This window comes from Acanthochromis polyacanthus, chromosome 14 (genome assembly GCF_021347895.1).
Source record: "Acanthochromis polyacanthus isolate Apoly-LR-REF ecotype Palm Island chromosome 14, KAUST_Apoly_ChrSc, whole genome shotgun sequence".
Lineage (NCBI taxonomy): Eukaryota > Metazoa > Chordata > Actinopteri > Pomacentridae > Acanthochromis > Acanthochromis polyacanthus.
In genome coordinates this window covers 18,218,633-18,242,113 of record NC_067126.1, presented here as the reverse complement: position 1 = coordinate 18,242,113, position 23,481 = coordinate 18,218,633, and the positions used below count along the sequence as shown (strand labels likewise).

The 23,481-nt window shown below is 39.4% G+C and overlaps 1 protein-coding gene and 1 long non-coding RNA gene across 2 annotated transcripts in view; one reads left to right on the top strand and one right to left on the bottom strand.

Moving 5' to 3' along the window:
* mlphb (melanophilin b) overlaps positions 1-13,862 on the bottom strand; it is a 49,124-nt gene extending 35,262 nt beyond the window's left edge. Inside the window, exons 1-2 of the mRNA XM_022196477.2 lie at positions 13,445-13,862; positions 8,759-8,922 (exon numbers count right to left, since the gene is read on the bottom strand). Of these exons, the coding sequence (XP_022052169.1) occupies positions 8,759-8,883 (125 nt within the window). The 5' untranslated portion in view covers positions 8,884-8,922; positions 13,445-13,862. The remainder of the gene's footprint in view (positions 1-8,758; positions 8,923-13,444) is intronic.
* LOC127537210 (uncharacterized) lies at positions 8,464-21,569 on the top strand. The gene is made up of 4 exons (XR_007946831.1): positions 8,464-8,543; positions 8,788-8,902; positions 11,811-11,894; positions 18,806-21,569. It is a non-coding gene; the product is annotated as an uncharacterized LOC127537210 (long non-coding RNA).
* Positions 21,570-23,481: the final 1,912 nt, after the last annotated feature.

The window sequence follows — 23,481 nt, the reverse complement described above, 5'->3', positions numbered from 1 at the left end:
TTTGTCTGTATATGTAGCCCTGCGACAGACTGGCGACCTGTCCAGGGTGTCCCCTGCCTTCGCACGAGTCAGCTGGGATAGCCTCCAGCACCCCCTGCGACCCTAGTGAGGATAAAGCGGTGTATAGAGAATGGATGGATATTTTTTGGACTGTGGGAGGAAGCCGGAGTGCCCGGAGAAAACCCACGCACGCACAGGGAGAACATGCAAACTCCATGCAGAAAGATCCCAGGCCCAAGCCGGGATTTCAACCGGGGATCTTCTTACTGCAAGGCGAAAGTGCTAACCCCTGCATCACTGTGCTGCCCCTCGCTCCACAAGATGACTTTGCAAAATGCAAAAATTGTAATGGAAAATATTTCAAGACACTGAATATTGTGCAGTATAATGTGACTCAGTAGTTTCTATACAACAGAGTTTGATTTGATTGAACCCTATTGTTGATGCATTGCCACAACTTTTATGCATTTTTATGTACAAATTTTCCACATTTACAAGGCAGGGGGATAACTTAACCTTTTCCTTAATAGTTCCTACTTTAGTGTGTGTGATATGTCAGTTCAGGTGGTCAGGAGTACTACACAGATGTGGAAATGAATGGCAATTTGAAATGATTCGTAGATCTTGATAAATTTTAAAACGTTACATTGTTCAGTTCCAGATACCTGCAACTCAGTGTTTAGTGCCTTTGTAGACACACTGTGATCTGTAAGTTTTAATGTGGAAATGATAAGTTGATGTGAATAATGAAGCAGCACTTATTTTTCTTTAAAATATTTCAGGTTGTTCAAAATGTATTGTGAAAAGAATTTTCAGAATCTACATTTTTGCACTAAAACAAAGGGAAAATTTTGGAGCTGTGGTTACTTATAGGTTATCATGTTATGATTTTACTTGTCCGGCCCACTTAACTAAAATGAGTTTGACACTCCTGGTCTAAGTTAAACACTAGTTTTGTAGTAACATTTGAAAATACTCTTTCTTCAACTGGTAATTGTAACTGCAGACTGTTAAAATGAAGCAACCCAGTTCAAACACATCTTTCCTCTCCTCTGTGGACATGGCAGCTGCTTACACGTGTGTTATGGATGACTTCATTGCTTCAAGTCAGACCATTTTCTTCAACAAAGTTTAAAACAAACTTGTGCCGATTGTTGGAAAAGCAACAGCCGTGCTCAGCGCTGCGAGACGCTGACAGTAGTGGAGTGGAAAAATTCAGATAACAAGTCCCAAATGTCACACAGCGTGGGCGGAGTCTGGCAAAGCAGCCAGCGAGGATGAGAGGACGATTATTGTTTATTAAAGCGTTTTTGAATGCCATGCTTTTCAAATTATAGAACAGAGCATTGGGATAAATGGGATACTCTGTAAGTATCTGCTAACCTTTTGCAGATACAGCTGCCGGCCATTAGGCCTGATTTAAAAGTAATATCTGTTAAATCTGCCCTTCTCTGAAACATCAAATCCCACAAATCTGGTATACAAGATGTCCCTCCGTGATTTCAACTACACATGTGCGCTGTGGGCAACTTCCAAGCACTGATTTGGCCACAGAAGTGCAATATCAAAGACAAGTGAAACAGGTTACCAAGAGTGAGAGCACTGCCCTCTGCAGGGGCAGCCGGCAGTTTACAGTAGAGCTGATGTAGCAGATTTTAGTCCTCCACCTACTGATGAGGGCCATGAAAAAAATGACTGAAAGCTTCAGAACGTTTCCTGATATGTTTTGTTTACATTTGTGGTATTGGGTGTTGTTGGTTTTCATTTTTTTTGACCATTTAGAAGCAGCACACAGATATTATGAAAACAATATGGACACAATGTATTTTTCTTACACCATACAATGCTGCAGCACTTCTTCTCATGTCTGAAGCACTTTGGTTGAGCTCCGGCCTACTGTGCACTTATTTTTATCTGCAAAGTGCTACACCTCGATGGAATTCAAGCTATAACGCCATGAATCATATTAACGAAAGCTGAATTTCCTTGATTACTTGTTTTACAAAACTGGAAAGAATTATGAAATCATCAGTTGAAACATTTTTCTAAGTGCCCACAGATCCTACCAACACCATCAAAACACAGCTGAAAAAGTCTCAGAATTTTTGTCACATGGCTTCTCAGCTGATCTCAGGAGCACAGGTCACTTTTTGTTACTTTTTTTTTTTTATTACATAGAATCTGGTTTAAATGTTTAGTTTCTGTAACATTTTAAATTAGGCACGATTTTAGATTTTTTTTTTTCATTTTTAAAAAATTTAGTTGGAATGTTGTAGATGAGCAGTTCAGGGAACATCAGAAAGTTAAAAATGAATTATATCAGTTTTGAAAGTTTGTGGCTTTTTATGAACAAAAAAAGCACTAGGAGAACGCAGCACTCAGCCAAGGCTGTTCATTCCCTCATATGACATTGTCAGAAATACAGCTTTTGTTTAATAGTTGTTGATCATCAGAAATCATGGCAAAATAGAATGTGGCCATTTCATAAAGATGTACCCACAAACGAAATGACGTTGTGCTGAGCATAGGGGTGTGTTATGCATGTGTGCATTGCGCTCGGATACCGAATCGTGAGACCTAAGTATGTAGCAGACGGCAGGAATTGATGGGACCCGGAAACACCCACACAATTTAATCAGCTGTACCTTGTGTCATTTCCGACAGATAAGACCCAATAAGTCTGCAACGGTCGATTTGTAGTAGGTTCGTAAACATGTGACCGTCAGCAGGCAGCTGACGTAGTGTTCACTTGTTGTCATAGTTACAGTGATGCCATGCCGCTATCTCGCAATGATATAGAAATGTTTCACAAATCTGTGAATCCAGATTATAAGTCGCATCACTGCCAAAATCAAATCAGCTGGTTCTCGTGTCATTTCTGACCTTGCCTGAAAATTTCATCCAAATCCATTTGTCCATTTTTGTGTAATTTTGCTAATAGACAGACAGACTAATGCTGATCGTCACATAACTCTCCCTTGTTCCTTGACAGAGTACTTAAGTCATTTCGGTGACTTAAAAGAGGATTTTTTGAAGTATAATGTGCCTTTTAAACTCACTGGAAGATTTTTGGGTTTAGAGAATTAAAAGGTGTCTCCTTGATACGCCCACTCTGTTCTGATTGGTCACCTGGCTTTACCAAAATTCAATAAGGCGAGTTATATTTTGCAATCCCAGATCTCAGAGTGTAGGGATGCTACATGGTGATCTAGGTGAGTAAAGAAAGAAAGAACTGAATTTCAAACTGGGAGTCTCGGGCAGGTAAAGAGCAGGGTTTTCTGCGAGAGAGAATAGCTCCATTTGGTGTTACTCTGCAGACCTTTTACATAATCAAAAGAGCTTCAGCACACATTTGGAAGGAGAAAACACCAAAAAGCATAATATGTGCTCTTTAAGGTAACAAAGAGAAGCAGCACTTTGATTGAGATTTCAAAAGGAGCAGCAGACTGTTACAGTTTCAAAACCAAGATTATTTTCTTGTTGTCTTCCTCTTTCATTAGGAAACACTGAAGGTCATGAAGTTGAGCTGAACAATGCAAACAGCTGATATAACTCGGTTGCTTTTCTAAATGTTTTAGCGCTTTGACGATACAACACATTTTAATATGCCCCCCAAATACTTTACTTTTGTCTGTGTTTGATTAGAAGCAGGTACTGCAGAGTTTTTGCTTAACTTGCAAAGCTCAGGAATCCGGGTGCGGCAGTCAGGCATTCACTTAGCTACTTTGGCCTTCTTGGCTGTCTGAGTCTGTTCCCATACATGGAGATCCTCTCTCCATGTCCGTCTGCACAAATCAAACCCTCTAGAGTTGAACTAACTCGCTGTCTGAGGCGCTCTCACAGCGGGTTTGCTCGTCTCCAAATCTTTTATCTTCACATCACAGTCTTGTGTAGATAATAGGCAATAAAATACATTTAGGCAAATGGAAGCAAGAAGAACATAGAATTTGGATACACACACACACACACACACTGAGGATTAAGGCTAAGGTATAATGCTTTTCAGATCATCAACTACACATTAGATTTGACAAAGCAACTTTCAATGTGTCCCAGTTAAATTTGACTGTAATGTCACTAAATGAGGAAATCTATTATTGATATGACAAGTATCAAAAAGCCTTTATCCTATTATAAGTCACTCACATTACTCAGAAATTAAACATATCTTTGTGACTTCCAGTGACCACTATAAATCATTATGCTACTGTAAGAGACTGCCAACAGATTTTCATTGTATTTTCATATACATTGATAATAAAGGGACCTGTCCAGGGTGTCCTCTGCCTTCACCCCAAATCAGCTGGGATAGACTCCAGCCCCCCCACGACCCTAATGAGGATTAAGCGGTGTATAGATCAAGTCAAGAAATCTTTATTGTCCCCACAGGGCAAACAATCCAGCACAATAAAATGCAATACGCAACAGTAAAATACAAAACAGGAACAACAACTATAACAGTAATCAATTAAAATGCAATAAGATACAGAGATGAAGATAGAACCCAAGGAAAGTTAAAATGACCACAATGTAAAGTGCATTATAAAGGTGTTAAAAACCGTTCATTATTAAGAAGGCCAATGGTCAATGGGAGCCATGATTTTTTGAATCTGTCTTTCCTACATCTAGGCGCTTGAAACCTACATCTAGATGGAAGCACCCTGAATTTGGAAGCAATAGATAATGGATGGATTATTTATAGGCTGCATCCCCTTGATGAAATGATAGATATTGTTGTTACCATGGAGGCTAAACATTTTAGAATGTGCTTTCAATAGACTGGACATCATAACACATTAAAATGCTTTAAATGTTAATGGAAACAACCAGTTTGCATTGTGGATTATGGCAGAAAATGTTTAAAACACAACAATAATCTATTTACTTTTCAGAGGATACAGAGAAACATTAGCATTTACTTCTGTCCATTTGTGTCATTTACAACAAAGTCCAATATTCATGCCTTTAAACTAAGTTTTGGTCTCCAGGAACTAGACAGAAAAAAATCTGTGGCTCTTTAGTGGCCAAATTCTCGGCCATGCTTCCCAGATATAGCCACTAACTTCAGCTTTTTGAACTTCTGGGTTGAACACAGCTGTTTTGGCCAAACACAGGGCTTAAAAACATTAGTTGGCAGTCCACAAAACCAAACCACTGAAATACTGATTGGTGCAGCTTTAATGTACAGTTTACCTGCTTTATTTAAATATCTTTAACACAAACAGGAGTGGTTTGGAAGTCTTTTTGATATTAATACATCAAAGATTCTAAGTTTTTTTTACTGTTTGCAGAGGCCACTGCTACATTTGCTTCACTTGAAATCAAAAAATGTGCCAAATAATTTTGAACAATGACTTCAATTTTGTTTTCAAATAACGTAACAGTTGTAAATAGTAGAAGCAATATGCAACAGAACACATTTAAAACTATAAAAATCAAACTCTAAGAAAGTGAGATGGCTTCTGTTATTTCAGTGGACTTAGAAAAACAAACAAAGTTGAAATCATTGGCAAAATATTTCATTTTGTGATCCAACATGTGGTTTTTTACAAGATTTAGGCGTGGAGAGTTTTATATGTGAACCACATGAAAATCGACACCTATTTATAGATCCAGAGGCTTTGCACGAAAACAACAGTTGCCTGAGCTGCAAACAACGGCTCATCTGAATGGAAAACAAATAGCTGAAGAAGAACCTTGTCAAGGACCGCAAGCTAAACAGATGAGGACAGTCTGACTCTGTTCTTCTATTGCCACACATTCCCACCTATTTTGGGCAATGCTGATTGGAGACATGAAGGTTCCAGCGGTAATGTAATGCAAGTAAATCAGTGTTAAAGGACTCTTTCATCAGGCACATGTAGACAGGAAATAGCTCTATAATTAAAGGCATTATGGAGGATTTTTTTGTTTGTTTAATTTGTCTGATTCACATAAAATGAATATACTGACCTTTAGTGGACTTGTATGTATGGTCTCTAAAAGAATAAAAAAAATAAAAAATAACTGTGGACATGGCAGGACCTGAAAAACATCAGCCAATCATATCGCTCGGACCGAGGCGTTTGGTTTGCTCCCTTTCCTGTCAATCAAAAATCTTCCGGCTCAGGCCCAGTTACGTAGATTACGTACGCCTTGGACTTACGTGTTTTCTGTATGTGTTGCTTTGGTTTAGCTTCGTAGTTCGCTGGCGACTTGTTTTGCTCATCTTTTTTTACATAATGGCAGCTAAAGATCCAGGGGGGGCCCAGCCGTAAAAGACAACTTCACGAGTGCTAAGCAAATTTCTGGAGGGGGGCGTTTCTTCATAAATGTTAAGAGGGGGGAGGTTAGAGGGGGGTGAGGGAGAGGTTGTATGTATGCATGCGCATGCTACGTTCAAAGTCGTAGGAAATTAAATCTCCTCTAATGCCTTTAACAGAGTAGACAATTCAGCTTTCTCCAGTGGAAATAACTAATTTAGGAATGACAGAAAACACTTTGATTTTATTCAGAAAGTGTCCCAGATTTGGGAAATGAATGAGTGATCAGATGGGTTGTGTGGCCAAGAAACAAAGCTAATTCAGTTTTTAACAATTACCAGTAGCGGAAATGAACTCGCTGGAATAGATTTTTTGTCTTGCTATATCTGACCTCAGCTGTTTCTGTTTTTGTTGTTATAACAGGTGTAAGTGGAGGTGTAAAGTAAAAGCTTTTAAGATAGTTTTTTGCCATTCCTTCAGCATTCAGAACTAGTTAGCCTTAGTTTTAGTAGCCAATAGGAATTCAATCCACCTGCTACCTCACACCAAACTACGCAATAGTTGTCCAGGTCAAACTGTATCTAACAGCTCCAGCTGTCAATCACAGATGCAGATCACTTCCTGAAATCAGTTGGATAAGCAGCAGCTGATTGGTTTTCAAGGTCAATGAACACATGTGCAACGGCTCTAAAACCAGAGGTTATATAGTCATGTTGAAATAAACCAACTTTTTAGTAGTTTGAGTGGAAAAAAGGAATCCCACTGTCGGGATACGTGAGATTTTAAATAATTTGTTGCATGTCATAAGCAGAGATGATAAAGGTTTAATGGCGATTCCCAAATGTTTTTACTATCCAAATTTAGTGTTCCATCTTTGGGGGCCCTTGGTTTTATTCTTTGCTTTAAATGTGGTCCAGATTGCCCTGTACAACCTTCAGCATCACTTGTTTTCCTGTTTTAGACAATGAAAAGGGGAGATTAGAGACACACAGCAGGTCTAATTACTCAAAAAGGGTATCACTGAGTGTTTTTCTTTCTGTGGCCAGTCTTTACAATCCTACAGAGCTACTGCTGCTCCACTCTGCACAGGTCGTCCACACAGGAGAAGGGGAAATTCCCTCTAAATCTCTTCCTCCACAGCCTGATTTACAAACCATCCATCAGTCATTGTTGCCAAGGCGATGTGAGCAGCAGTTCAGGGAATTAAGAGCAAATGACTGAATCAGCTGCTGGTGATGTGGAACAAAGTTAGTCTGTTGTGTATTCGCCTAAGTATGTAATTTCTGCTCAGCTTACATCAAACAAATTGGTGGCTCATCCATCCTCTCCCAATGAAACACAAGATTTACAGACAGAACATGGGATTCCTGGCTCACAGTGAAATGTGAGGGCAGTCTTCGTGGAAAAGTGCAGTGAACCGCCATGTGAAACGTACACTACCGTTCAAAAGTTTGGGATCACTTAGAAATGTCCTTTTTTTTTTGAAAGAAAAGCAGTTTTTTTCAAGGAAGATAACATTAAATGAATCAGAAATACAGTCTAGACATTGTTAATGTGGTAAATGGCTGTTCTAGCTGGACACAGCTGATTTTTAATGGAATATCTCCATAGGGGTACAGAGGAACATTTCCAGCAACCATCACTCCTGTGTTCTAATGCTACATTGTGTTAGCTATTCTTGTTGAAAGACTAACTGATGATTAGAAAAGCCTTGTGTTAGCACATGAATAAAAGCGTGAGATTTCATGGAAAACATGAAATTGTCTAGGTGACCCCAAACTTTTGAACAGTAGTGTACACTGGACAATGCTTCCCTTCAGGTGATACTTTTAAATGAAAAAGTCACATATTCTTTCTTTTACAAAAGAATAAATTAGTAGAATTAAAACATACCACTGCTGTGCTGCTGCAGAAGCAGTATGTTTGTTATGATCACATCATCAAATATTTGTTCAGTGATAAACACAAAATGCAGTGGATGTGTGGCGTTCACTGAACTCCTGCTTTATTGCTGGTGTTCATGTCAACCAGTCACAGTGAAGGTAGCAGCTGAACTTTATGGCTGTACTGCATCCTCCCACAGATCTTACACAGATCTCTGAAAAAACCAGGTGATCCGAGTTCAACAGTCCAGTTATTGCTATGCAACAGCAGACAGGAAATAACACTAAAACCAGATAAACAGGCATCTGCAATAATCTGTGTATTCTGCATTTATCCACCAGACCACACAGGAAAGGTGACCATAGGAGCAGAATAAGCACAGCCAATGAGGAGACTTCTAAAAACCAGATTACAAAGGTAATACTGCACACAAGTCACAGCTGAAATAGATTAAACCCATCAACGGATGAAAATAAGATTTTACAGAAGTGTAATTCAATAGAGTACATTTAGTGGTCTGTAGGACCTACTTTGATTACATTAAAGTAGTTAGATGTTAAATCATAAACACGGCAATAGAAAATAGAGAAAGTAAAAAAAAATAAAGTGCTACATGGATCTTTTTAACTTACTCAAGTCTGTCCTCCTCTTTCTTCCTCAGGTTGAAGTCTCTCAGGACAACCTCCCACACATGCTTGGCCTCCTCGTCTGTGAGCTTGGAAAGATCAAGCTTTTTGGCTGCAGTGGTGCCAGGCATGACTGTGGACCTGATGCCGGTGAGCTGCCTGGTGCTGGGCTACAGTGAAGCAGTAGAAAAATGAAAAAAAAAAAAACTTTATTGCTAATGAAGAGAAATTAAATCATTTGTCAGGATTATTAGCATTCACAGAGTTGTGAGCAATATATGACAGATTTTATATAAATACCATTATTTCATAAGAACTGCACTGAAGATTGTGAATCACTTTAAAGTGACTCACTTGCATTCTTTTAACAAATGATCAAATAGTGTCACATCAGCAAGGACTGTGCACACCTTAAGGTGCTGAAGCTCACAACATGACATGAGGTCTCATCAGTCGAACAGAGAAAATCATGTTATATCAATGGGACAACTTCACAAATCATGAGAAGTCTTTTGAAATAGATTTCCCAGTGCAGTTTGGACATAAACTTCCCTATGAGTCAGACTTAACTGTGGGAGCTCAGAGACTGATTTTCATAAACAACTTGATAACTGTCACCGACTCCCTGAACTCAGTTGACAAACACCTAAATAAATGCTAACAATCAAAAAAGGTCATGTTTGCCTGCAGAAAACTAAATGCTGGTTTCATTTTTTAAAAAGTCTTTCTTGTTCACGCCTACATGTTTTAAAAGTGAGTGTGTAAAAATGCAATGTAAAGTTGGCCAAATCAAGCCAGTTTCTCCTGATATCTTTATGACCCAGGAAGAAAACCAGCCTGCAGATACCAGAGAGTATCTCTGCACATCTAAGAAAGGACAAACACAAAAAGAGAATCTCATATTATAAAGATAAAAATGCAAATAGATATTTATTGGTCCACAACTCAGCCTGGTGAAACTTCTCAGCAGCTTTAGGATTAGATTGCATTTTTTCACAAGACGTGGAGGCTGTTTTTGGTTTTGTCCAGTGTAGATAGGAGGAATCATTACAGTTATTTCAATTCTTAAGATTCTAAATGTATGAATGGGATATATTTACATTATGTTAAGGCAGGTCTGATTGTTTCTGAATCAAAATAGAGAAGCAGGTCCTTTGTTCCACATTTATGATTTTAAAAATTTAAAGCACTTCTGTCACATTTTCTATGACAAAGACAGGAAGGAGGGCCAAATTGCAGACATCGAACCAGGTAGACAGGAATCATTCAGTGCAGTGACAAAGCTGCAGCACAGGTAAGAAGGTAGGCAGGAGAAACAGGGTTAAAAAGGTAACTAGATGGTAAGAGCAGAACCTGGAACAAAAAATGACATCACAATCTGATGAAACATTAGTCAAGGTGGCAGGCATATGGGAGCTGATTGAGGAACAAGCAGTGACCTCTGGGACTCAAACATGAGGCCAATGTGCCAAAACCCACACATCTTTGAATGGCCACTTGAGGCATGCTCTTAAAAGAGTCAGTCATCATAGACCCTTCTGTTAAAATGTTCAACTTTACAGCAGGAATATAAATATTTTCAGGTGGTTAACGAAATCAGCAATTTTGGTTTCCATAGCTAACCTCCTCTTTTATAGAGAAATAAACTATAGACAAACAATCCATGACCCGGAGGTGACTGCATGGCCCAGCTTACATGCCTAATGCTCATTTTTGGGTTGGAAATAGAAGAAATCAGGCACCACTGGACATCATTGATGCCACAAATGCTTCATCGATTTTCAGAAACAGTCAAAGTTACGGAATGAGAAACAGGTGTGGAAGTCAGGTGACAATAACTGGGAGGAAAGTCTGACACATCTGGTGTATGGATGGAAAGTGACAGGAAACAAGCGTGATAAGCTGAAATCAAACAGGGCTGACACACAAACTGGAAAATGCTATGGCTTCATTGTTAGGACTACTAGAACAACTAGAAAATAGCTTCTGACAAGCTATTCAACCAGATTTATTGAAGCCAAGGTTATGACAATTTTTATTTTCTTGACAACAGCAAGAAAAACTGTTTGGGTGTTTGCTACAAACCTGGAAACTTGTTTTTTTTTCTCCACCCACGTATGGGCTGCTGAATAATGTTGCAAACAGAACACAGGATGCATTATTGCCATTTTAAGCTCGCATGGAAAATACATTAGAAAACAGTGGCTTATTTACAGATCATTAATATGATGTTGTGTTTCCGTCCACCTGATAAATTTAATAAACATAAGTTCAATATTCCCACCCTTTTAGCTCCTATTTTGGTCACTACCAACATGAGAGGACTAGCTTACTTTTCACTTATGCTAGGCTTTTTTTTTTTTATTTTATTTTTTATCATTGATCATTAGCTTCTAAAACAACTTAACATGATGTTACTTAAATGTTTTATATGACTGCAGTGTGATCTGCCACACCTGTGTTTCAGGCACAGTCAGGTTTACAGAGGTAAATTTACTTGGTGACATAAAGGGAGAGGCTTTAAAGGGCAGAGAAATTATTTGTGCAACTGCAACTTTCCACTGGACACAAAAACTAAAGCATAAGTCATGCAATGCATTTGAACAAACATTTAAAGGTGCAACATGAAAGATTCTAAACATGAATATATCATTAAATATCGAATACAGCAGCAAACAACTATCTGCAATGTGAGGATATTTTAGAGGTATTCTTCACAGAGAATGACGTGACACTCTCTCTCTCTCTCTCTCTGTAATCTGAGCAGTACAGTCATTTTGGTGCATGCGAGTCCCTCCCTTTGAAACTCTTGGCTAAATAAATAAAGCAAAAGTGGCGTCACGCACTGCATTGGAAAAGCAAAAGTGCAGTCAAGTGGTCAGCTGGAGCCCTAAAAAACTAAGAATTCAAAAACAAAGTATTTAGGTTATTTACCGTATTTATGCCACTTTAATTTAAGCTCACTTTCTACTGCTGCTTTGAGGCTCTTCTCTGTCACTCCTTCTGAATTAGCTTCGGATTCACTCTGCTTTGTGTGTGTGTCCGTTTCCTCACACAGTGCTGCTGAATATTCATCTACGGATCCACTCTGGTCCAACAGACATATACTCAAGCTGACAGGAATTCGTTATATCCATTTAAGGTATTTTACAATGCTAGCATTGGCTAATGTTTGTAGCTGGATTATGTTTTCGTTTCTCTTGCGTACACAGCCATTCTGGTTTTAATAAAAGGTGAAGGGAGGGGGAGGTGTTGGGGGTCCAGGGACATCCTGCAGTTCTGACCATTGCACAAAGGGCCTTCAAAACTGCTGTATTATATAAAAGCTTTCTTCTGTTTGCAAGTCCCTCCCAAGCTATCAGTTGTGAGCCAAAGATATCTAAATTTTACTACTCACGTTGAGAAATCTGCTGTCAGTTGTGTTTTCTGTTGTTTTGTCCAAACAAATCAGAGCAGAATGATAGTATTTACCAGGGGTCAAAGACTTGGAGCCTTGCACGAGATTGAGTGCTTAAAATCTCTCTTCCACATGCTGATGTCCTGTGATCTGGGAAGGTCTGGCACAGTTCAACCATCACATTGCTGCACAATTTTAATCAAGTCTGTTAAATGGAACCCAACCAAATATTTCACATGGTCCAGTTTTATAATGCATTGGTTTCAGAGGATGAGGTAAGTCAACTCAAGCTGACAGAGTGACACACACATGTGCACCCGCTTGCACACACACAACCAATGTATATGAAGAGTTCAACAAAATCAGGGAGGAGTAAAGGAATGTTCAGGACCATCACCTAATTGTCTTGTTTTCCACATGCCATGTCAAAAAGACTCAAATCATTGAGGAGCCTAATCTAATTTCTGCTTCTGCAAGTGGGCACTAATGGTAAAAACAAGCATGCCAGTAGAAACATGTTCTCATCTAATCGGTAAAATGCAAGTAGAACATTGTAGTCATCCGGCTACTTAAAAAAATGGCTTCTAACTTTCCCACAGTTAAATTCTTACACTTTAACAGCCAAGCAGTATACACAGTATGTGTACATATTTGGTTAGTGGGTGTGTACATGAACTCTGTTGTATTAACGGAACAATAAGAAAACAATCCAAAATTCTATTTGAAATATTTCTTAGAGCACTTTAGGCTTTATTCATTAAGCAATCAAATCTAAAGCATAAAGCCAATGATGTCTAAAATATACACATTTTTCAAGTATAATTTGCTGTTAATGCACAGTATTCAACAGGTGCACATCAACAGGACTCCTTGTGTTTGCAAAAGGAAGGTTGGACTTGATAACAGGTGTGGAGATGCACAAACCTGGAATAGTTTCACTAACACAAGAAAAAGCACAGTTGAGGCTTAAATTCTACATTCATTAAAACCGCTTATCTTTTGGGTGGACATTTCAAGATGACAACCTTGACTAGTGTTTGATAAGTGAAAAGAAGCTCACACAAACTAACTGGCATTTGCTTCAAAAACTCCTAAACATTTCAGTGTGTCTGATAACAAGTTGGAAACCTTTCAAACATGAGTTTGGCCCAGAGAAACAGGACAAATCCTTGCTGTCCACTGACAAACAAAGCAACGCAAATCTCAACAAAGCAGCAGGATTCAAAATACAGCAACACCTCTGAGATACAAACAGATGCAGACATTAACATAACTTTAACATGACACTGACTTACCTTGCTGTTGACTGAGTAGCCTGCAGACAGTGTTTCCCCTGAAGGCAGACCAGGCTGACTGCAGGGCAAACAAAGTAGCAGACAGCAATGCTAATCACATGTCTAGTTAACCAGGAGGAAGAAAAGGCTGGGAGACTGCCTCCTCTCCGCCTTTCTTGACTTTACTTCAAAGGGTCAGGCTATGTGCTTTGGCCCCCCCGATCACCTTCACAGCTATTCAAATACAGCAGGAGGGCTAACAGGTCAGAAAAGTACCTAATTAATAGGAAATCAATATGTTTGGAAGCAGTTTTTAGGGACAGTTTATTGCTTGGACAGTCCAAATGTACACCGATCAGGAGGTTACAGAGGCCAGTAGAGTTTAAGTCACCAGTCACATGCTATGGATCCTATGTTATATGAGAAAGTCATGACGCATGACTTCAGAGCCTTTAACTGATGCCTTTTTATTAGTACTTGACCCACTGTGCTCGTTTTTTTTTTTTTCAGGAAACATTGGTAGGTCTACTAATGAGCAAAGGAATTCAGAAGCTTTTTTCTTGTTAATAATTGATGCAATGCTGCATTTTAAGGGTTCCTAGAGAAAGAATGCAATTGTAGGACTACTATTAGCATAGTGGGTGGGTCGACTTTCCTTCTCAGAGAGAAATCAGGTTCCACTGACAAAGCCAAACATTTACACTTGGAACTGCAACTTGAATATTTTTTAATGCTCAGATGATTACAATTACTCTTACGTCATGTAAAAATTAGCTGGATAAAGTAAGCACAGCCTTCATACAAGAAACTCCTCATCTGTTGTGACAGAAATATACACTGAGAAAACCATTAAGACAAAATTGAAGACATCCAACTGAATGTGAAAATCACAAGGGTGTGAACTTAGATGACTTTTCTTTGTTAATTTATTTGTCTCGTTCTCCTCTTATAAACATAAGGATTGGCTCCCATGCCCTCCCCCGCTGGTGTGTGTTTTCCAAAAGAGTTGATTTAAGCCATGTGACTAGCCCAGCAATCCAATTTTCTTATTTGCTCAACTGCCAGGCCCTGTCATCTTCCTGTGGATTAAATAAACATGAATACAGCCTTAAGAAAGTTGTTTACTTTATTTTAACACTTTACTTTTTTGGAATTGTATTATATTGTGGTGGATGAATCTGTACATTCTGCACAGGGGTTGTTATATTCCACACAGGTGTAAGAAAGGCCAGTCTAGGAAGTAACGGCAGTCTTGCTAACTGAAATAACCTTTAGCTATTTAAAAGAACTTTAAATGTAGCTGTGTACTTCCCAGATCAAGCAAATGCTTGCTGTAAACTGTAAACATTGTGAAAAAAGTGGTGTGAGAAAAATCACCACATCACTCACTCACTGCAGTAATGTATTTCCATTCAGTTGTAAACATTGTGCACTGGCTTAAAGGTACTCTGCAGAGTTCCTCTTTCGTCATTCATTTAACCCCTACTAACTCCTAAAACCTCTGTGTGTCACATTTAGTTTTAAACATTTCATTAAAATAATTCTAGTCCTACCTTACAAGGGCTCAGATATAACTGTACAGATGCTTTGGGATGTGCAGATCTACGCAGTCTCTGCCTCTCTCTTCACACACCCCTTCACCCTAATGCCAGCTCACCTACGATGATGAAGAATGATACAGAAAGCCCCACCCTGTAAGTTTACAGGATTGGTTTCTCAGATTTGTTACATATGAAACTCTGGAAGCCTGAATCTGTCCTTTTTTGAGTCTGTCATCAGTGCAGTTTTAAGCTGAAAATACTCACCCATGGTGTTGACTGCTTATTGTGTTCATGAAGTTTTTTCTAGCATCTAAAAAACAAACAAACAGCACATTGGCATTTTAACAAGGGAGAAAACTTGATTTTTACTGAAGAGGCTCTTGAATTTAAAGTCATACTCACTAATTCCCACAGGGAAATGTGTTCTTTGCACTGAACCCATCAAAGTAAAAGCGCCAGCAGATGGTGTGAAAGTAAAATCAGTCATGAGCTCTTAGGTTATTGTTTGTTATCTGTTTGTTCATTTTATGTAAGTGTATCTTGTGAAACTACTCAATGTTTGCACAGTAACTTTCATGTAGCTTAATTATGGAAAAGATATGTTCACACTCCGAAAAGGTTTTTGGTGTTGGAAAATGGACTCAGAATTTCTTAAATGATACAAATACTCTAGCATAAGGTTTAAACTCACATCCTATTTAGAACGAGCCAATAGGAAAAGAGTTTGTGGTCACTAACTAAAAGCTGTTACATTTGTACTTCTTTCAGAGAGATAGGAGTGGGGTCTTGCCCCCCATGAGGAGTAAGGCATTTCCCATTGCAATGATATAATTTCATTCTCCTTTTTGTTAACTGTAATAACTTTATGGACGACCCAGCAGTGCGTTTTTGATCAAGAATAGAATCATGATGGGTTAAACATGCTCAGCAGTGGCCACCATGTGACACCTTAGGTCCAGCTTTAAGGCAACAACTTGACTGAAGCACTATGGGAAAATTATCACAGCATGTTTACGACTGCAGGAGAAGGTATCGCAAGCATTCAGAGAATATGCAGATTACCTAGAAAAAGGCCGTGTGAGAACCCTGGACCGCTGAACCACTGTCCTGCCTACAACTAATCCCAGTCTCAGGACTATGCACAAGGACACACATGGAATGTGATACACATCCCTGCTGCTGTTTTCATGTTGGCCCAGGATTAACAGTGTGTCAACACAGGAATTTGAAAATAAGCACCATTTTCTGGCACCCCGCCCATGTTCTCCACCACTGTCCACATAGCTGTTACATTCAGACAAACATACAGACATTAAATCCCAAAATCAACTCTAGGTAACCATGCGCTTTAAAATATCAGTGAAACAGGGATTAGGGTAACCTTCCTCTGGTCCTAAGCAAATTCTGCTGGGACTGTCCTACTTAACCTGTGAGCCATGTAAATCATTTGCTATTAGCACACCTATGAAGAGAGTCATCACACACATTTATGATCTGGGCTGGTACCCACAGTGGTTGCTGTTGTAAAGTATGAGTTTCATTTTGTGCATATGCATATGGCTGTTTACAAGGGGTCTAAGCTGTTGCTGATTAAAGTTTATCAGACTTAATAATAATAAATAATTGTATTTCTCTCATTTTAAAGAATAATAAGTAGAATTAATTAATAAGTAGACTTTTCTTAACTTTTCTAAATGACATGCTGAATATATACCCCTGTGTATATATATGACTGACAGTCATTAAAAACTTTGAGACCATATTTTTCAACATAATTTTTATTTTGAAGCCCGAAACTGGATTTTCTTTATATGAATCATTTGTTTAGCACATTGGCATACAGAAACAAAAATCTAAAGTTTCAAGAATTATTTCAAAATAAAGAATTTCACAAAAGAAAACGGCACCTGCCAAACACAAAGTCACAACAGTCAATACCGAGTATGGCCTCCATTTGCTTCGATGCAGGCAGCAATCCGTCGGCGCATGCTTTGGACCAGGCTTCTGATTGTGGGTTGGGAACAGCCCATACGCCTGGCTACATTACTGTAGCTCAAACCGGCCTCCACCATACCCAGTGCCCGGAGACGTTGTTCATGTGATAGACGCGGCATGATGCTGTTCACTGGACTAACAATGGTGGCCTTTTTTGGGCCTTTATATAGGCCTTCAAAACCCATTCTCAAATTGTGCAGATACTCACTGAGTATTGCTTGGTGTGTATTTGGTTCACTTTTGCAAAATGACCAACCCATGTGCAATGAATCATGACAAAATGACAACTCATCAATAGATCATCAGTAAATCCACAATGAATAATTACAACCCCCCTACAAGTAGAATTCTGCCTACATTTCTAGCTCAAAGTTTCTATTGACTGTCAGTATATATATATATATATATATATATATATATATATATATTCTCTTCTGTACTTTTTTGTTCTCTTGTATCTCATTAACCATAATTTTTTTATGATAAATATTTTTTTCAGTACATTATATACATCAACATTTACATTTCATGTTCCATGCATGTGTCACATGTCAAACTGTTTAAGTTCTCATCCATGTGATGTAATATAATTGCAAATGTGTCTTTTAACTTAAGTCTAGATGGGCTCGTATTTATATCAGAATGAGTTGTTTAAAGCACAAGGTTTACTGCTGCTAAATTATTTAAACCATCTATTACCTACAGCTTCACTTTTATTTAAGCCAGAGAGTTGGATTAACTAACAAGTCAGTGATTTTTAATGTCATTCATATTATTGAGAGATTTGTGATCAAGATATAAATTGCTAGAATAGCGGAACTCCCTGTGTAGCAGGAACTTTAGGGTCTTTGAATTTCATGGGAATAAATACTACAACAAAGGATTGGCTTCAGCACAGTCAGTTCCTGCAGCTACAGTATCTCCCAGTGAACCATAGCATTAAATTCCTCCGATCTTGGATAACACCCAGTGCAAACAACTAGTGTTTATAAAAATCCTAGACAATACATGACTGACCGGTTTGCTTTTCATTCACCCTGTCCTGGCCTGCAGACTCCCTAGTAGAGCTATATAGGGAACTTGAGCCAGAGTATCCTCCATATGTTATATACCACAGTGCTTTAATACAAACAGGGGTGTCAGTTTAAAGAGAAATCATTCTCCAAATTCCACACAGTATTAGAAACTCTTGTATCGCTAAAAACATTCCTCAGTTCCAGCTGTCCCCCCAATAGGACAGGCCCTACCACATCACAAAACCTGAAAACCCACAGCTCAAGGGACATCACAAAGAGCCCAAGGTGTTGGCACGACCCCCAAACTCCAGATCCCTTATACAAGCAAGTATCTGCAAGATGTACCAGAATGAGCCTGATCCGTGAGGGCTCCACCCTGCCACCACGCAGGACCAAAAAAGTCCGAATGACCAAGCTCCATCTTATCTTAAAGACCTTATCGTACCACATTATCCTAACAGAGACCTTCACCCTCAGACTACAGGTTTATTTGTGGTTCCAAGAGTTTCCAGAAGCAGAATGGGAGGCAGAACCTTCAGTTATCAGCTTTTCTGTTGTGGAATCAGCTTCCAGTTTGGAGGCAGACATCTTCTCTACTTTTAAGATGAGGCTTAAAAAGTTCCTCTTGGACAAAGCTTAGGGCTCTTCAGGAGCACCTGAACTGTCCCTTAGTCATGCTGCCATAGGTTTAGACTGCTGGGGAATTCCCATGATGCACTGAACACCTCTCCCATACTCTCTTCCCTGTTTATTCCATGCAGTTATACACCATCATTAAATATCACTGACTTTATGTCTTCTTCAAAGTTCCTTGTTTGCTCTCTCTGCAGGTGTCTCTGGATCTGGAGTTACAAGTCTCTGATCTGCAGTTTCTGGTCTCACTGACCTCTAAAATGTTTGTGGTTCCCTTTGTATTATTTGTCTGTTCTCTCTGCTCTCCTGCTATCCCCCACCCAGTCAAGGCAGATGGTCACCTTCCTGGAGCCTGGATATGCTGGAGGGTTATTTGTTCCTCCTTGCTAAAGGGGAGGTTTGGTTCATTCCCATTGTCACTGACTGCTTGGCCATAGGGATCCAACAAGAACTTTTGATTGTTGGGTTCTCTGTTTAAAATTCATGAGGTCTTCACCTTGCTGTGTTAAGTGCAATGAGATGACATATGTTGTGAACTGGCGCAATGAACTCAGCGTTGAGTTCCTTTAATTTTAACCATTTGCAGTGAATCTAAAGACCAGTATCAGCTACCTTTGGTATGTCTGTACCTCAATGATCCAGTGGATGAGCAGGTTCAGTAGGGCCAACATAGCTTTTGCTGAAACACCCTGACTATAGTTAAGCCTGGAGCCTGCAATGCTCAGTCTGTATGCATGTGTAACAATATTTTACAATGTTAGTGATGCAGAAGGTCTTGAAAATGGAGCTATATGCTGCAAAAAAAGGGTATTATTAGTTCTCAGTGCCTTAGTACTTTAATATGTTTATCACTTTCCCTGGTAACCTTGAAACAACAAGAATCGAGGTTGGTGTTTTATTTAATGGCAGTTATGTGATAGATGAAATAAAAGTGAAGTAGCCTACAGGCTGACAAACCACTATATGAACATAATTCTCTCCTCTACCCCTCCCTAACGCTATAGGTGCAATAGACCATGTGCATTTCCAGGCCCCATCTGGACCCGTGGAGAGAGACTATGTCAATCAGAAATCTTTCCATAGCTTAAATGTACTGGAAACAGCTGTTCATACAGTATCTAGCGGAACAGTAAGAATTGGATTTGGATGAATGTGCACATCTGTGATAATAGATCTGATTAGTTTTTATGTCAGCATTTGTTTGGATTGAAAGCCTGTTACCCAGGCAACTCACAGAAAGTCTAACTCAAAGAAGCAACCGTACTGTATAGAGATATATATCATGCAGCTGCAAAACCAGACTGTAAATCTTTTACAAAGCAAGAACCAAATGTTAACATATTAATCTGTAATATGAGATAAATATACAGATAATTCTGAAATGGATTAACAAACAGAGAGACGCCACTAGTAAGGGTTAGCAAGTGTAAATTAATGTTCTGGCAAGCAAAAGTGTGCCACATTATTAAAAGTCACTCTGTATGCTGAGCATATTCCAGCTGACTTCAGGTGAAGGCAGGGGACACCAGTCTATCACAGGGCCATACAATCACACTCACATTCACACCTACGGGCAATTCAGATTCACCAGTTAACCTGAACATATTTTTGGACTGTGGTAGGAAGCCCGAATACCCGGAGAAAACCCACACATGAACAGGGAGAACATACGAACTCTATGCAGAAAGATCCCAGGAAGGCCGGGACATGAAGTGGGGATCTTCTACCTGCAAGGTGAAAGTGCTGACTGCCAAGTCACTGTGCAGCCCAATAAAGTACATGCCAAGCAATAACAACAAATGATCAGATTTGTAGTATTTACATTTAAGTTGACTTGAATGATTGACAATGTCATTGAGCAACATGCAAGAAAACATTCCATGTTAGTAGCTGCTGGCTGCCATTCAGCAGCTACTTTTAAATCTAAAACAAAGTAACTAAAACATCAAACTTATTTAAAGCCCTTATTTCTTACCAGTTATACCTTGTTCATCATTGTTAATGCTAGAGTCCATTAGGGTTGGGGTCTAAAGTGTGGGTGGAACAAATTTATTGACAGAAATAATTTAATTGTTGACTAGCAGCCTGCCGTAGAATAGCTATCTGACTGATAACAAGATACTAAATCAATACAGGCATTATCCCTTTGAGAGGAGTATTATCCAGTTCCTTTGGCAAATAAATGAATTGTAGCCACCTGACTTTATTAACTGTTCATAAAGTCAGCCTGATGTGTGGTCAGTTACAGTTGGCGAATGAATGTTTTCTTGTCACTGTGTAAACAGCAATTACATAATATTTGACAGGAGCCACACTTAACTGTGCATGAGGACATGTGTCAAAGGTGTGCACATGTACTGAACTAAAGCCTTGTTTGATATGTGAAGAGTGAATGTTTTGTTGTCACAAAGTCTTGTTCTTTTCTATCTTTGTCAGTAACAAATAAGAAATTGAAATAGGTTTCAATCCTGAAAAGCTTCAGGCATAGCAAGACCTATCTTCACAGCTTTGTGTCAGCACTGGAGATGCTACATATGATTATCATTTTTCTGTAGGGAAAACAACACACTAGATTGTTTGTATTTCTTTAAACCATACTCATCTTGGTTCCTGATAAGTCTGACATGCAGTGTTGATGCCCTGCTACAGTATAGTCATGAGGGAATTGTTTTGGTGGAACACTAGAATGCAAGAAGTGAAGGACTGTCATGGATTACTGAGCATGCCTGTCTTATTGCATGATCTAAATCTTTGTCAAAACTTGCTGTTTTCAGTGTGTAGGTTGCTGCATGGAGGTTGCTGTTGTTGGTATCTGTTGCTAAGGGGATTTTGGAAATGGTAACATGGAGATAGGGGAAGAGGAAGAGAAAGCTATGTAAGAAAAAAACTCTTGTAATATTGTCCTTTTTGGTGATGATTCCTTTTTCATAAAGCCTCACCAGTAAACTGCTCTGGTTTTAACTTGTTTCTGTGACAGTGTATATTCTTTTTGGCAACTATCTGCTCTAAACTTCCAGCTCCCAGTTTGAGGTGGAAATTATAAAATGAAATTTAATTCACAACTTGGCAGAATGTGACATAAATGTATGGATGTCAAACATGTTTGTAGTTCCTCTGTCAATCCTCCTCTCTCCTCTCAGCCCCAGAAGCTTGATAGGAAGTCATACATCTTTCAACAGCAACAAGATTGATTTTCAAGGATGGAAGACAGAAGAGACTAAGAGGATGAGGGGAGGATGGATTGTGACAGGAGTCAGGGATAAAACAGTGAACACAAAACAGGGTTCAGACCCAAACTGACCTCTGACAGCTAAGGCTGAGTCATTAGTTTTGCAGGTAACCTGAGAATTAGACAAATAAAGACTTTGGCCTGATGGCACAAAATGAGAAATTCAAAGACTATTTATTGGAGGTGGACATGAATGTATGTAGCACATTTTAATTCAATAAAAAATTTTCAGATATTTTACTCAAAATGGTAAACGTCAACATCACAGAAGAACACAAGTTTACTAGCCAAGCCGCGCTAGACAGCCCACGGCAACGAATTTAATTCTCTGCCAGGGTGGGTCTAGTTACCCTCCATAAGGCTCGAGGCTGGATGCTCCTAAAACTGGCCGGACCAATCACCATGAAGTGTAGAGTCAGAAGGCGGGCATAACGAAGTGACGACAGAGGCTCGACGATTCTGACAGAAACAACCGGCGCACAATAAACAGTTCTTTCGACTCGGCTTTGGCCACAGCCCTTAAAGATTTGAAGCTAAAATTCAACTTGAAAGATAAACAAAGGACGGCACTGAAGTGTTTCATTGAGAAGAAAGACGTATTTGGACTTATGCCAACGGGATATGGCAAATCCTTAATATACCAGTTGGCTCCGCTGGTTGGGAAGCTAATGGGACTTAGCCACAATCTGCCGGCGCTCTAGGAACTACGTCAGCCTATTCGTTGCACTGATTGGTTGTATACCTACCCAATTGCTGCACAGTGATTTGAAAGACCACCTTTTAGCCCGCCTCCCTCCCTGTCGAGCTGTCCTAGACCCTTGCGTCTTCAGAACATGGGTCTAGCGCGGCTAGGCTACAAGTTTACTACAGTTTTTTTAAAATTCCATGGAAGCATATTCAGTATGGCTCAGTGATTAGCACTTTCACCTTGAAGCTAGACGATGCCCGATTCGAGTCCCTGCCTTCCTGGGATCTTTCTGCATGGAGTTTGAATGTCCTCCCTGTGCATGTGTGGGTTCTCTGGCTAATTGGTGATTCTGATCTGTCCATAGGTGTGAATGTTATTGTTTGTCTCTATATGTAGCTCTGTGATAGACTGGAGACCTGTCCAGTCAACTGGGAAAGACTCCAGTCCCCAGTGACCCTAATGAGGATTAAGTGGTGTATAGATAATGGATGGATAAATATATTCAGGATCAGCTAACAGCAAATGAATAATTACAGACTGAAGATGTCTCTATCATAGCAGTAGGAAAAAAATCATTTTTGTAACATCAATTTTTAGGACAGTCACTTGGGACCATGTTTTCAGGAGGACTTTGCTATATCTCTTTACACTGTTGTGCAAACTGTTCAGATCTAAACACACTGACCACACCAAGGTTCTCAGCATTTAAAAAATGTCAGTTTTCGGTCATGATCACCATCCAAACCTGGTTTAAACTGGATCTGGGCCCTAAAGTGAAACCAAACAATTAGAAAGAGAGAGCGAAAGAATTTAACTCCACCACAAATTTTCTCAACTTTTTTTTTTCTCTTGACCAGTCATCATTATTAGGGTCCGAGCACCGAGGGTGCGAAGGACAGGCGGTGCCAGGGCACCGACTGTCCAAGGCACCAGCGGTGCCAAGGACCCTATTGAAA